This window comes from Carcharodon carcharias, chromosome 1 (assembly GCF_017639515.1).
Source record: "Carcharodon carcharias isolate sCarCar2 chromosome 1, sCarCar2.pri, whole genome shotgun sequence".
Classification (NCBI taxonomy): Eukaryota; Metazoa; Chordata; class Chondrichthyes; order Lamniformes; family Lamnidae; genus Carcharodon; species Carcharodon carcharias.
The window spans coordinates 226,815,692-226,828,518 of NC_054467.1; the positions used below are offsets into that span (position 1 = coordinate 226,815,692).

The window sequence follows — 12,827 nt, forward strand, 5'->3', positions numbered from 1 at the left end:
AGGTGGGACTTGGACTCAACATCTTGTGACTCAGAGGCATGAGCACTACCAACCAAGGCCTGATTGTTCACCACTACTCAGCCAAATATCAAAACAATCTCATTATTTTGAAAGGAGTAGTATTGTGGCAATGTTGGAAATCTGAAAAAGAAACAGAATGTGCTGGGAATGGTCAGCAGGTCTGGCAACATCTGCAGAGAGAGAAACAGAGTTAATGTTTTGGTTTGATGACTCTTGATCAGGTATGGAAGATGTTAAGAGATTTTAAGTGTTTAAATAAATTAAGAGCCAAAGAAAAGAACCTAGGGGAAAAGTCTGGAGAGAGGAGTAATTAAATGACAAAAGTGAGAATGGTGTAAGGCAAAGGGATGTGATAATGAAACATGTATGGAAGTAATAGATGGGTCCAGAGGAAGAGCAAAGCAGTGGATTGGCATGGGGGGTGGGTGGGGGTGTGCGACAGGGGAGAACTGGAAAACCTGACAAAGAAGGATTGGATACTGATAGAAGCCTCATCCTAAGAACCAGTCTACGCCTCAACTCCCAGTGGATCTGCTGAAGATATCCTGTATAGTTCTTACTGAAGCGGTATGGTAGTGGGAGTGAACGTTATGGTGGATAGAGTGCTGCTCAAGCAGACTGCTTTGTTATGGATAGTGTCAAGCTCCAAGTATTGTGGGAGATGCACCCATCCAGGCAAGTGGAGAGTATGCCATCACACTCCTGATTGTGCCTTGGTGGGCAGACTATGGGGAGTCAGGAGGTGAGTTACTGAGCAAAGGATTCCCAGCCGCTGACATAGCTCTTGTAGTCACAATATATATGTGGCTTATCCAGTTCAGTTTCTGGTCAATGGTAACTCGCAGGATGTTGATAGTGGGGGATTGATCAAAGCTAATGCCACTGAATGTCAAGGGGAAACGGTTAGATTATCTCCCGTTGAAGATGGTTATTGCCTGGCATTTGTTTGTGTGACACAAATCTTACTCGGCGTATTTTGGTTTGTAAGCAAAGCTCCGTGTTTTAACAAGTGCATCATCTCTCTGATTCTGCTCTATGAAGCAAGCTACTCACAAGCTACAGGACAGAGATCCGGCAGTGACTTCAACATGTCACTCGCGGTGTTAAAAATGGAAGAAAACAGAATTTGTTCTGAAACTTTACATTCGCGTTCATATTCAACAATGATTTTGCCAATTGAATTGAAATTATTTACACGAACGGTTTGTTATTTTTAAAGCAGTACAAAGTTTGGATCGAAAGCCTCTTCCCGAAAATATAAACCCCACCTCCGCAGAATGCGGAATGAAAATAGTTGTTGCTGTAGCTGGGACTTGTCACATGATGGGAATCATATGATAGCGCTGGTTCCTGAGTTGTTCTACCGGTATGATCACACAATAGGCAAAACACAGAAAGCAGCAATATCTGCCATCAGCAGATTGAAAGAGGAGTGTAATCGCCGCTGAAATTCCCATCGGCCAAGCGACAGATCAGCTTTTCACAACAAACACCATGAAACACCCCGGGCACAGATACTACTCGCTTCTGGTTGTGGTCTCGTCCGTCGGTGAGGAATATTTATTACTTTCGGGTTTCATTTACAGATTAGACAGACGTGTCTTATTTGCGTTTGCTTTAAAATCTTGTAAATACTTCAGAAATTAACACTGAAATATTTAAAACAGATTAGTAATCACAGAAAAATAACAGTGTCCCTGTGTAGCAAATTTTACCTCTGTCACACTTTTTTCTCTTCATTCTCTGTCCAAACAAGTTGGGAATAAGAGAGGAGGGGGAGGGGGGAAGTAAAGCTCTAAATGCTAGAAATCTAAGTTGACAATGCTCAGTGGTTTCAGGGATATTAAGCTGTCCTTTTATTGTAAATGTGAAGGGACTTGCTGTGTGTTTCCAGCGTGTTCTCTTTTAGAGCAAACGACTGGACAAAAGCCTGGAATTTTGGCAAAGGTGTTTTGTTGAGAGAATCTAAACTGGAAGAAGATACCAAAATGGCTTTTTTGTGTCGTATGTTTAGACTTCTGTAAGGAGAGCGACGAGATCGGGAAATTATAGCCGGGTTCAGTCACTGTGTATTGTAGAAAAGGTACAGCCGGACACTGGCCAACCAGCTATTGAGGAAAGGGAGAAAAGTCTGTACTGTACATCTAATGTTGAATGTAGTTTAACCATTTGAAGAGTGCATTTATACACCAAATAATGCCAACATGAGTGTTTGGCACCAGGAATTACCCAGACCAGTTGGAATGATAGCCCATTTGGGAGCTTCACATTCCTCTCCTGGTCTCTCTACAGTTTAAATGTATTATTCTGCTGTTCATGTCAAAAGTGCATTGTTGCAGCCAGCTTTTAGATTCCTACTGTATACCAGATATAAAAGGTTTGCAAGCTCACTGTCAAAACCAACTCAATGTGGAGTAGTGGCAAATACATTTTTTTTAAACAAACGCTTTGTTACACTTTTTTTTACCAAATATGTGATATTGAAATTTCTAAAGGATTAAAATTGGTTTTAATACCAGGAAATTAAATTGAGGGTTTGAAGAAGTTTATGCTAATTCTTCTGAGATGCCTGATCAATTTTCTTGGTGAAGTATGTGTTTTTTTAAAAAAACTTTCTTGAATACTGTGTGTAGCATTGTAGTAGGGTAGGCCTGGAGCGAGGACTAGTACTGTTAAGTGTTTTGTGTGCTACTTGAAACATTGGGAGTTGCACAGAATGTACAACATAGAAACATGCAGGCCATTCATGCCAACCGATCTATATACTTCGATGTTTAAACTCCGATTTGAGCATTTATATCCCTCAATTCCTTTTTCCTCGTGGACGCATCAAGCCTCCCCTTAAATATACCAATGCCATCTGCGTCAACCACTCCATGTGGCTGAGTTCCACATTCTTACCACTATCACTAATTCATTGCTGTCTTTTAAACCCAAAGACTCAACTACAGTTTATATTTTGAGCATATCCAGGTGCCTAATGGCTGCTTGCTTCTGACTACAACAAATCCCTCAGCACAAATCAAAGACTGTAGCAGATGATTGCTTCCTCAATTGCGCAACTGCCAAAACATTCAGTATTTGAAGCCCTGCTACTTGAGCAATTAACGGCAACACAGCTGTGTTAATGCAAGTCCAGAACCCTACTAATATAAAGTGTTTTTAAAAAATAAATTGAAAAATATTGAGGTATTTAATTCAAAAGAAGTTAAAATGGTCACCAATGAAGTGTTAGCCATGGCTCAGTGTAGGACTCTTCTGACCTGAGTCAGAAATTTTGACCAAAACACCAACAATTTAAGCACACAATTTCAGAAGTATTTGTTAATAGAATCCAGGCCAGTTGGTGATGTCCAAATCAAGATACGGAGCTTTGTTTTACTGAGAGTTTATTGAATTTGTTCAGTTTCACAGCTCTCCCCTCTCACACCCAGTGTCCCCTATTTATACTCTTGAGTAGACCAATAAAATGAAGTAGACTAATTAACTAATTAAACTAATTAACATGTCCACTATTGATGTGGTCAGTGTTTAATTAAACAATGGCCTTCACCTGTGTATCTTGATATAAATATAAATACCATTAACAATACTCCAGCTTTGGAAATGCTACAGTATTTTTTAGATGAGTTAGGCCCATCTTTCCACTCGGATGGATGTAAAAGATTCCACAGTTTTTAAAAAGCACAGACCTGTAGCCAAGACATTCCTTAACCTACATTGTTAAAACATTTGATCTGATCATTTGTCTCATTGCTCTTGTGGGATCTTTCAGCTCGCAAGTTGACTGCTTTGATTTCTAGCGTTCCAACAGTGACTGCACCTCCAAAAGTACTTAATTGAAATCCTCTGGGACGTCTGGAGGTTATGAAAGGTGTCACATTGTTTTAAACCTGCCCATGATGAGAAATAGCTGGATGGGGTTGTTAATTCCTTTTTTCTATATAACCCGTAAAGCAGATTACAATGAATATTAAAACCATAAACAATGGAGTAATTTAAACAGTATCCACTAGACAGAAACCAGGAGTGTGGTCCATGGCCCAGTTTACTCACTCACCAGAAAGCTTCCAGGAGCTCACTGTTCTGAACTTGAGCTGCTCTACTGAGCAGATGGCGATAAAAAGCTGCCCCAAAAACTGGCAAAATTCTTTGACAGATTCACGTCGTGTCTCTCAGTAACCATTGAGTCTTGACTACAGTTTAAACTGGTGTAGAACCTGCTGGAGGGTTCCTGCCAGGTAAAGGCAGTGGGAAAGAGTAGCTGGGCTCAGAATAAACTGAGGAAACTATTTATTTTAGTAAATTTTCAGTTTTGGGGCCAGGAGGAGCAGGAGTAATCACCTGGGATCTCACAACTAAGGGAAACTTAATAAAAGCAGAAAATGCTGGAAAAATCCAGCCGGTCTGGCAGCATCTGTACAGAGAGAAACAGAGTTAATGTTTCAAGTCCATGAGTTGGACTTCTTTCTCTCTCCACAGATGCTGCCAGACCTGCTGAGTTTTTTTCCAGCATTTTCTGTTTTTTTTTCAGATTTCCAGCATCCGCAGTATTTTGCTTTTATCTTAAGGAAAGCTTAAACCTCCCGTGCAGTTTTCCACTGCTTCCTGTTAATTCCCCACCCGATCCAGCTTATCTAACTCCCAGATCTCATTTAAATCCCACTTGGGAGTGTCAGCATAAAGAAGAGGAAAACCACACGGATAAAAGCAAAAAACTGCGGATGCTGGAAATCCAAAACAAAAATAAAAATACCTGGAAAAACTCAGCAGGTCTGGCAGCATCTGCGGAGAGGAGCACAGTTAACATTTTGAGTCCGTATGACTCTTCAACAGAACTAAGTAAAAATAGAAGAGAGGTGAAATATCAGCTGGTTTAAAGGGGGGGGGGGGGTTGGGACAAGTAGAGCTGGATAGAGGGCCAGTGATAGGTGGAGATAGCCAAAAGATGTCACAGACAAAAGGACAAAGAGGTGTTGAAGGTGGTGATATTATCTAAGGAATGTGCTAATTAAGGGTAGAAAGCAGGACGAGCAAGGTACAGATAGCCCTAGTAGGGGTGGGGTGAAGGAATCGAAAAAGGCTAAAAGGTAGAGATAAAGCAATGGATGGAAATACATTTAAAAATAATGGAAATGGGTGGGAAAAGAAAAATCTATATAAATTATTGGGAAAAAAGGGGGGGATTGGAAAGGGGGTGGGGATGGAGGAGAGAGTTCAAGATCTAAAATTGTTGAACGTCCTTGGCCTGCTGCATTGTTCCAGTGAAGCTCAACGCAAACTGGAGGAACAGCAGCACCTCATCTTCTGACTAGGCACTTTACAGCCTTACAGACTGAAAATTGAGTTCAACAATTTTAGATCATGAACTCTCTCCTCCATCCTCAACCCCTTTCCAATCCCCCCTTTTTTCCCCAATAATTTATATAGATTTTTCTTTTCCCACCTATTTCCATTATTTTTAAATGTATTTCCATCCATTGTTTTATCTCTACCTTTTAGTCTTTTTCGATTCCTTCACCCCAGCCCACCTCCACTAGGGCTATCTGTACCTTGCTTGTCCTGCTTTCTACCCTTAATTAGCACATTCCTTAGATAATATCACCACCTTCAACACCTCTTTGTCCTTTTTGTCTATGACATCTTTTGGTTATCTCCACCTATCACTGGCCCTCTATCCAGCTCTACTTGTCTGAACCCGCCCCCCCCTTAAACCAGCTTATATTTCACCTCTCTTCTATTTTTTCTTAGTTCTGTTGAAGAGTTATATGGACTCGAAATGTTAACTGTGTTCCTACCCGCAGATGCTGCCAGACCTGCTGAGTTTTTCCAGGTATTTTTATTTTTGTTTAGGAAAACCACATGGCTGGGAAGCCAAGTACTAATGCCAGGTAGGTGGCGGGATTGGCTTTGAGTGCTGTCCAGCTGGGGGTCTCGTGCTCAGGGAAGTGGAAGCCTAAGTTTGCTTGTGGGTGTCCAAAGGAGTATTTCAATGAAAGGATAAGATATTCGTTCAGCACAGGCTTCTCTATCTGCTCTCACTTTTCATCTGATGGGAAAGCTACAACATCTTCCCTGTTCAGGTCACTGGTTAAAATTGTGGCTGAATCTTGTTATTTGAAGTCACTCATGCTCCCTTGCTCTTGTGCTCTTCCTCTTCCTCATCCCACAAACAGGATAAACTGTTTTCCTGCACATGTGACCATGTAGAGAATGTTCCTGTACATGATGTTGACAGTAAGTGCAATCATTCCATAAATAAAAGCTGGAACTGGAGTTCGAATGAGCTATTCATAAACAATATGTGCTGTGGAACAGATAGTTGGTTATTTAGAAGAGTTTTCATTTAAGTCAGTCAACATATGAACAGTGATTCGACTAAACTTGCTTAAAACACAAAACAAAAACAGAATTACCTGGAAAAACTCAGCAGGTCTGGCAGCATCGGCGGAGAAGAAAAGAGTTGACGTTTCGAGTCCTCATGACTCTTCGACAGAACTGTTTTTATCTTTGCTTAAAACACAACCTGTTTTCTCGGCTTCTTAATCAAGAAGCCATGTAAAACTAGGGTGAAAAGGCTTTGAATAAATGTTAATGATTCCATGTGGTGTTATAAATGATTGCACTGATTATTGTCAGATGAACTATTAATGCTCTTTTTACACAGCAAAAATTCATCCCTATGAAGAAGAAGCATGCTAAAGGGAGGACAAGGCAACCATAGCTGACAAGGGAAGTTAGGGACAGCATAAAAGCTAAAGAGAAAGCATACAATGTGGTGAAGAGCAGAGGGAAACCAGGGGATTGGGAAGCCTACAAAGACCAACAGAGGACAACTAAAAAAGAAATAAGGAGGGAGAAGATTAAATATGAGGGTAAACTAGCTAGTAATATAAAAGAAGATTGCAAGAGTTTTTTTAGACATATAAAGGGTAAGAGAGGCAAAAGTGGACATTGGGCCACTGGAAAATGATACTGGAGAAGTAGTAGTGGGGAACAAAGAAATGGCGGAGGAACTGAATAGGTACTTTGCGTCAGTCTTCAGTGGAAGACATGAGTAACATCCCCAAAGTTCAAGAGAGTCAGGGGACAGAGACGAGTATGGTGGCCATTACCAAGGAGCAGGTGCTAGGAAAACTGAAAGATCTGAAGGTGGATATATCACCTGGACCAGATGGATTACACCCCAGAGTTCTGAAGGAGATAGCTGAAGAGATAGTGGAGGCGTTAGTGGTGATCTTTCAGGAATCAATGGAGTCAGGGAGGATCCCAGAGGACTGGATAATCGCTAATGTAACCCCCCCTGTTTAAGAAGGGAGTGAGACAAAAGACCGGAAATTACAGGCCGATTAGCCTGACCTTGGTCGTTGGTAAGATTTTAGAGTCCATTATTAAGGATGAGATTTCAGAATACTTGTAAGTGCATTGTAAAAATAGGGCAAAGTCAGCATGGTTTCATTGAGGGGAGGTCATGCCTGACAAATCTGTTAGAATTCTTTGTGGAGGTAATGAGTAGGTTAGACAAAGGAGAGCCAGTGGATGCAATCTACTTGGACTTCCAGAAGGCCTTTGACAAGGTGCTGCACAGGAGGCTGCTCAGTAAGATAAGAGCCCATGTGTTGGAGGCAAGGTACTAGCATCAATAGAAGATTGGCTGTCTGGCAGGAGGCATAGAGTGGGGATAAGAGGGTCCTTCTCAGGATGGTAGCTGGTGACTAGTGGAGTTCCGCAGGGGTCAGTGTTGGGATCACAACTTTTCACTTCATACATTAATGATCTAGATGAAGGAACTGAGGGCATTCTGGCTAAGTTTGCAGATGATACAAAGATAGGTGGAGGGACAGGTAGTACTGAGGAGACGGGGAGGCTGCAGATGGATTTGGACAGGTTAGGAGAATGGTCAAAGAAGTGGCAGATGGAATACAACGTGGGGAAGTGTGAGGTCATGCACTTTGGTAGGAAGAATAGAGGCATAGACTATTTTCTAAATGGGGAGAAAATTCGGAAATCTGGAGTGCAAGGGGACTTGGGAGTCCTAGTCCAGGATTCTCTTAAGGTTAACTTGCAGGTTGACGCGGTAGTTAGGAAGGCAAATGCATTTATTTCGAGAGGACTAGAATATAAAAGCAGGGATGTGCCGCTGAGGCTTAATAAGGCTCTGGTCAGACGACATTTAGAATATTGTGAGCAATTTTGGGCCCCGTATCTCAGGAAGGACCTGCTGGCCCTGGAGAGGGTCCAGAGGAGGTTCACGAGAAGAATCCCAGGAATGAAAGGCTTAACATATGAGGAACGTTTGAGGACTCTGGGTCTATACTCGATGGAGTTTAGAAGGATGAGGGGGATCTGATTGAAACTTACAGAATACTGAAAGGCCTGGATACAGTGGACATGGGGAAGATGTTTCCATTGGTAGGAGAGACTCGGACCCGAGGGCACAGCCTCAGAGTAAAGGGAAGACCTTTTTAGAACAGAGATGAGGAGAAACTTCTTTAGCCAGAGAGTGGTGAATCTATGGAATTCATTGCCACAGAAGGCTGCGGAGGCCAGGTCATTGAGTGTATTTAAGACCAAGATAGATGGGTTCTTGATTGGTAAGGGGATGAAAGGTTACGGGGAGAAGGCAGGAGAATGGGGTTGAGAAACTTATCAGCCATGATTGAATGGCGGAGCAGACTCGATGGGCTGAATGGACTAATTTCTGCTCCAATGTCTTATGGTCTTATATTCCAAAATATTTCTGAGACATAACTCATCTGTGGGGGTGCTGAATGAAGGACAGGTACTTTGGAGAGGGAGAGAGGGTGGAAATACTGATTCATTTAAAAAAAAAAATGACTGATTGGCTTTGGAACTCCTCCTTGAAGTACGTAACATTGCTCCATCGCTGAGTTCTAGCTAAATCGTAACTTCTGGAGATATCGATCTTAAGTCTGTGTAAGCTGTGCCCAGGCTTGGAGATGAGATGGGAAGCATGATGGCAATTCCAGGCAGTGCACCTGCCAGCCCTTCTTATTGTGCCCTGCTGGGCCTAGTGACAAGTGCATACTAAAGGCAATCCATCATTCTGTCTGTTCAATTTGGCAGTTGCCACTGGTGTCCAAGTTGACCAACTTTCAGCTTAGAAGCTGAACCAAGTCTCACTTGTTCAGGTTTTGAAAGAAATTGCCGCATTGAAAACAGAGTTTCTGCAGAAAGGAAATGTATGGTTGCTTTCAGGACTTCTTGGCACTTAATGGCAGCTTTTGAGGTGGCACCTGAGCTCACTACTGGACATAATACCTACTGCTTCTATACACTGAGGCACAACTAGTTGGCAGTGACTGAACAACAAAGTTACCGAGGCTGAAGAGACAAAAGCCACTATTAATTGGCTGGCACCTCTTTAGATGACTGAAGGAACTTGAGGAGAAGAAATATCAGAAGTTCTGACTGCAATGTTTTAATCTTCCTTTTGATGTGCAAATTGTTCTGGGGTGGGGGTGCAGTGGCAGGTAAACCAACGTATCACCTTTACTTAAAAGCAGAGAAGGATAAACCAGACAACATTAAATTGGTGAGTTTAATGTCAATTCTGGGCAATCTATTATAATCCATAATTTGAAATCAAATTCATGAGCATTGTGAAATGCATGGGATAATGAGGATAACCAGCTCAGGTTTAAGTGCATTTGTGGAAACGATTACAAGGATAACAAATGCAGGAGATCACTTAACCCTGAGGCCACTACAATCAGGAATTTGCCTTTGCACTTCCTTGTACAGTTATATCATAATGTGAGATGGGGCCCATAATAAGACACCATACTGGACACTCTGATCTTGCATGTGCTCCATGCACATTTTCCTCTATATTCTGGAAGATGAACTGATGATTCTTTTCAGAGGAATCCAGGAGGCAGAAAAGAGAAGGATCTGTTGATAAAGTGAGATGAAGTAAATAGAATGGGAGGAGGCTAATGAGGAGCATAAACACCAGCCAAATGGTTTATTCCCATGCTGTAAGTTTTGAGCAGTGAAATGAGGACAATTTACATCAAGGAAAATGGGTTCATTTTTGTTGAATGTGGACAGATTTTTGTGAAATTTGATCTAATTAAGTAATTTAACAAGGAGTAATAATTGATAGAAATTTAACCCTTGATGTATTTTCTGCATTGATTGGCACTAACCACAGTTTGTCTGTTAGTTTCAAATTCAGGCTTCTATGGAATTAGCCGGATTTTACTGGTAAAATAACATTGTTGACAAGGCATGCCGTTATTAATGTGCAGCTCTGATCCATTGCTGGTCCATTTATGCCGCTCGCTGTTTGCTTCAAACAGCAGCTTGCCCTTAGCATTATATTTATTTGTAAGTATTTGCTGAATTTTCTCTCAACTGCTAAGTTTAATGGGCAAGTAAAATCTCATAATTAATGTGTAAGTATATATTTAACAAAGTAATAATTGTTAATGACTGTCAATTGACCTTGCTGACTAAAAATAGTGAACAATTTAAACTGTGGCATTGCATCTCATTCTGAATTATTGTTGAGGTTTTTAAAATGCCAAATTTTAAATTTTAAACTGTTGTACTTTTCCTTTCCAGTGGCATCTGTCTGTGTCTCTCACCCTCCTTTAGTTGTTCTGTTTATTTCTCAATCCTTAAATCTCATTGATTAAGGAGATACACTGTTAGATCAGTTGATCACTTCAGGTCCCAGATGCCCTGTTGCTCTCAACACACCATTATCAGCTCACTCTTCCAGCAAGTTAGGCATTTTTAGAGTTGGAGGCTGCAGGGAATGTTTAATGGGATATACCAGGAGCCCACTCCAGCTGGACCTGTTCTTTCCTAGCCTCCCTTAGCCAGAGAGGAAGCCAAATAAATAGAATGGGAGGAGGCTAATGAGGAGCATAAACACCAGCCAAATGGTTTATTCCCATGCTGTAAGTTTTGAGCAGTGAAATGAGGACAATTTACATCAAGGAAAATGGGTTCATTTTTGTTGAATGTGGACAGACCCCTCCCTTAACTATCTGTTGAAATTTCTTCATGTAGGCAATTAGGAGTGTGAAATATTTTGCTTCGGGGAACAGGCAAAGACTGTTGCATCTCTAAAACAAAAGCAGATAAATATTTGAGATTGCATAAGATCCAGGGCTACGGAGAGAAAGTGAGCATTGGAATTAGTTTTGGATTACATTAGCAAAGAGCCAATGTGCCTCCTTTGAGTGTATGCCTCTTGTGGTTCTATTTCATTGAGGAAGACCTCCAACATACAACTAAGATCTGTACAAGTTATCTTGGGTCTTGCATTTTTATGCATCGGTCTCGTTGCAAGGTATTTGCAATGTTGGCCAATTTGTTGTACTTGGTCACGGATCACCAGGATTGTAGTGCACACGCATTCCCTTCCCATGATACTGCACTGTAAGAGATCCTACATTTTGAATGAAACGTTAAACTATATGGGCTCACCTTCCTCTTCAAGTGAATATAAAAGTTCTAGTCTTATTGGAGGAAGTTCTCCCAGTGTCCTGACGAACATCACTTACTCAATCCACCTTACCTAAAACAAAATATCTGGTCATTTATCTTGCTGCTGTGTATGGGGCCTGGTTTGGTGCAAATGGTTGTTGCTGCATTACAATGGTGACTACACTTCAAAAGTATTTCATTTGCTGTAAAGTGCTATGGGGTATTGTGATGTTTTGCAAGCCACTATTTAAATGCAAGCACTTTCATTTCCTTATTTTCTTTCTTCTCTTCCTCTTTCTCTTTGCTATTTTTTTTCTCTGGAAATTTTTCTCCTCATTATGGTTCGAGGTTTGTGATTTGACTACCTGTGATCTTTGTAAGAAATGCTTCTCTCAGTTCTTGCAAAAAATTTTGCTTAATTCTATCGGGTAATGCAATTAGTTGTCACCTTAAGATAGTAGCAAGTCAAACTTTCCTACTGTGTTGGCTGGATTTCCACGCTGTAAATTACCCTCCAATTAATGCTTCAATTGTACTGGTTTCCAGTAGTCACTAGGTAAAACACATACTTCTTAGGCAGTGCCTCGGAACTGAGGATAACTTTCTTCCAATCCAGGGCTGTGGGTCCTGAGGTGACTTAAAAATTTCAATGCTGAATCTACTCACTGCCGCAGGTGGTGTTTGATGAGGTAGGTGGATGGGTGGGATGCTGGGATTTTGGTACACTCCTTCTGTTGTTTGTGCTTGGCCTCCACCTGGACCTGTCGGAGATGTTCAAAATGGTTGGCACCTTCACGATGATTCGTCTCTAGTTTGAGTGGTCTCGAGCAACAAATTGCCACAAATCAGTGGGGATGTTGGATTTTTCTCAGGCAGGTGTTGAGGACGTCCCTGAGCATTTCCTTTGCCCTCCTGGTAACTGCTTGTCATGACAAAGCTTTAAGTAGAGAGCTTGTTTTGGGAGCCTTGTCTCAGGCATGTGGAAGGTGTGAACCACCCAATATAGCTGATTAGCCAAAACCAGTACTTCAATACTGGGGATGTTGGCCTGAGTGAGCAGCTACCCTGCCAATGAATTTGCAGGATTTTGTGCAAGCATTGCTGGTGATATTTCTCCAGTGATTTAAGGTGTCTGCTGTACATTGTCCATAACTCTGACACATACAGGAGAGCAGATAGCAATGCAGCCGTGTAGAGCATGAGCTTTGTGCCGGGTTTGAGGTCTTTGTCATCAAACACTTTTTAAATTTTTTCCTCAGACAGCCGAAGGCTGTGCTGGCACACTGGAGGCACTGTTGAGTTTCATCATTGATGCCTGCCCTCGCTGAGAGGAGGCTCCCAAG

At 41.6% G+C, this 12,827-nt stretch overlaps 1 protein-coding gene across 2 annotated transcripts in view; it reads left to right on the forward strand.

Moving 5' to 3' along the window:
- Positions 1-1,313: 1,313 nt before the first annotated feature.
- The window catches only part of LOC121283113 (proprotein convertase subtilisin/kexin type 6-like), a 50,796-nt gene continuing 39,282 nt past the window's right edge, over positions 1,314-12,827 (forward strand). The window contains exon 1 of one of the 2 annotated variants that reach the window (XM_041197235.1): positions 1,314-1,570. Coding sequence is in view for 1 of the 2 variants with exons in the window: in XM_041197244.1 (XP_041053178.1) it covers positions 1,516-1,570 (55 nt within the window). In the remaining variant the exon portion in view is untranslated. The remainder of the gene's footprint in view (positions 1,571-12,827) is intronic. The other variant, XM_041197244.1, reaches the window with a different exon arrangement.